Consider the following 2,194-nt stretch of genomic DNA (forward strand, 5'->3'; position numbering starts at 1 on the left):
AAGAAGTCACAGGAAAGAATATTGGATTTGGAGTCAGAGAGACTCGGATTTAATGTGAAGGACTACAATATAGGAGCACTTCACTCAGAGGCCAGCCACCAGAGTTGAGTCTCAGTTTTCCCATCTGTATAATGGGAGGGGGGAGGTGGCCTTGTCCAAAGTCTCTGCTGGTTCTGAGATGGAGAAATTCAGTCAAAAATTCTTATGCACAAATCAATCCATTTATTATAATCAAAATGTTTTATACAAAAGTCAAAAGCAAGAAAAACATGGCACCTTAGGAATGCCTGGTTTCAGGGAGTGTAAGGCCATCTCCATGGGGGAATAAAGCAGCTAGTCACTCTTTCAGACCCTCTCTCTATCAGACTGCATGAGCTCTCATCCTTGCCTCTCCCTGGCTATCTGATTCAATTGTCCTTCTCTCTCTCCAAACAAGCATTCTTCTTATATCCCAATGCAGATAAATTGGTCATCAAGTAGACAATGATCAGATTCTTTGAATTCTAATCGCTATTTCCCTACAAGAAATTTCATCAGCTCATACCTGGGCTCAACATTAGGGATGGTAGACTTTTGCTAGGTAAAATTATGTCATAGTGACATGACTCATAGGGTCTGATACTGTGGATGAGGGGGAACAGCCTTAAAAAGAAATTTATGACTTTGATAATGAATGAGAAAATCTAGGAAATACACTAGCATAGTACATGGAATATAATAGGGGGTCTGCAAAGATTTAAATTGTTATTATTGTTAGGTTTTAGACATGTTGGCAAACAGTACAACCAGTTACTTGATTTTACTTGGAGTTGACCAGGTATGGGACTTGATTTTTAGAATTTGGATTCAATATTAGATTTTTCTTTTCTATCATTCGGGATCCTCTCAGTGCCTGCCCAGACTGAAGAAGTCACATCTTTCTGGATACCTGATCTGTAAACTAAAGATGCTCTCTTCCTGGTCCTTTGCCAACATCTCCTTCTTCCAGCCACCTGCTTTCCTGATGACTGGCATCCCAGGCCTGGAGGCCATTCATGGCTGGCTCTCCATCCCCTTCTCCTCCATGTACACTGTGGCCCTCACTGGAAACTGCCTGATCCTCTTGGCTGTGAGGAGGACCCCCAGCCTGCACCAGCCCATGTACTACTTCCTGTCCATGCTGGCCCTCACCGACATGGGCCTCACCTTGTCCACAATGCCCACCACACTGGCTGTGCTCTGGTTGGACCATCGGCTCATCGGCTTCAATGCCTGTCTGGTCCAGATGTTCTTCCTCCACTTCTTCTCCGTGGTGGAGTCCTCGGTGCTCCTGGCCATGTCATTTGATCGCTTTGTGGCCATCTCCAACCCCCTGCGCTATGCCTCTGTCCTCACAAACAATGTCATCATCAGGATTGGGCTGGCCATTGTGGCCCGTGCTACCTTGTGCCTCTTTGCTGTGCCATTTTTGATTAAGCGTCTAAACTTCTGCCCTGGCAATAATGTCCTGTCTCATTCATTCTGCTTCCATCCTGACGTCATGAGCAGAGCCTGTGCTGACATCAGCATCAATATACGCTATGGGGTCTGTGTGGTTGTGTCCACTGGGGGCATCGATTCCCTGCTCATTGTCCTGTCCTACACTTTCATCCTGCGCATGGTCCTGAGTCTGGCCTCTCCCAGGGAGCGCATCCGGGCCCTCAACACCTGTGCCTCCCATATCCTGGCTGTCTTTGTCTTCTTTATCCCAGGTGTCACCATGTCCATGATCCACCATTTTGGGAGGCACCTTCCTGCTGTGGTACATACCCTTGTTGCCTACGTGTACCTAGTGGTGCCCCCGGCGCTCAACCCCGTCATCTACAGTGTCAAGTCCAAGCCCATCAGGGAGGCCATGCTCAGGGTCCTCAGGGGGAAAGACAAAGGCTGATGTAATTATGTCATGCTGCAGAGTCTGGATACCACAAAAGATACTTTCTGTAGCCTCATAGGATCCTGCTACCCTCAGCAAGCTCTGACAATTCCTAGTCTGTGCTCATGCAGTGGGAAGACAATGAGGCTTCTTCATGATACAAATGGACGCTCACCATTTACTTTGTACCAGAAGCAGTGCTGAGGAGGAAAGGCTAAGAAATATTTTAATCATGGTCCTTTCTTTCTAGGAGTTCACAATCTTGTGCCAGGATAAAGGCATGTAAATACAGAGTATAGATTT

General features: G+C 46.7%; 1 protein-coding gene across 1 annotated transcript; it reads left to right on the forward strand.

Annotated features, from left to right (window-relative positions):
• The first annotated feature begins 946 nt into the window (after positions 1 to 946).
• On the forward strand, positions 947 to 1,909 carry LOC129554602 (olfactory receptor 51I2-like). Its single transcript, XM_055423520.2, has one exon. The coding sequence runs from the start codon at positions 947 to 949 to the stop codon at positions 1,907 to 1,909; it is 963 nt and encodes a 320-aa protein (XP_055279495.2).
• The last annotated feature ends 285 nt before the right edge of the window (positions 1,910 to 2,194 follow it).

This window comes from Moschus berezovskii, chromosome 14, assembly GCF_049115385.1.
Source record: "Moschus berezovskii isolate FMDL1 chromosome 14, NW_MosBer_1.0, whole genome shotgun sequence".
Classification (NCBI taxonomy): domain Eukaryota; kingdom Metazoa; phylum Chordata; class Mammalia; order Artiodactyla; family Moschidae; genus Moschus; species Moschus berezovskii.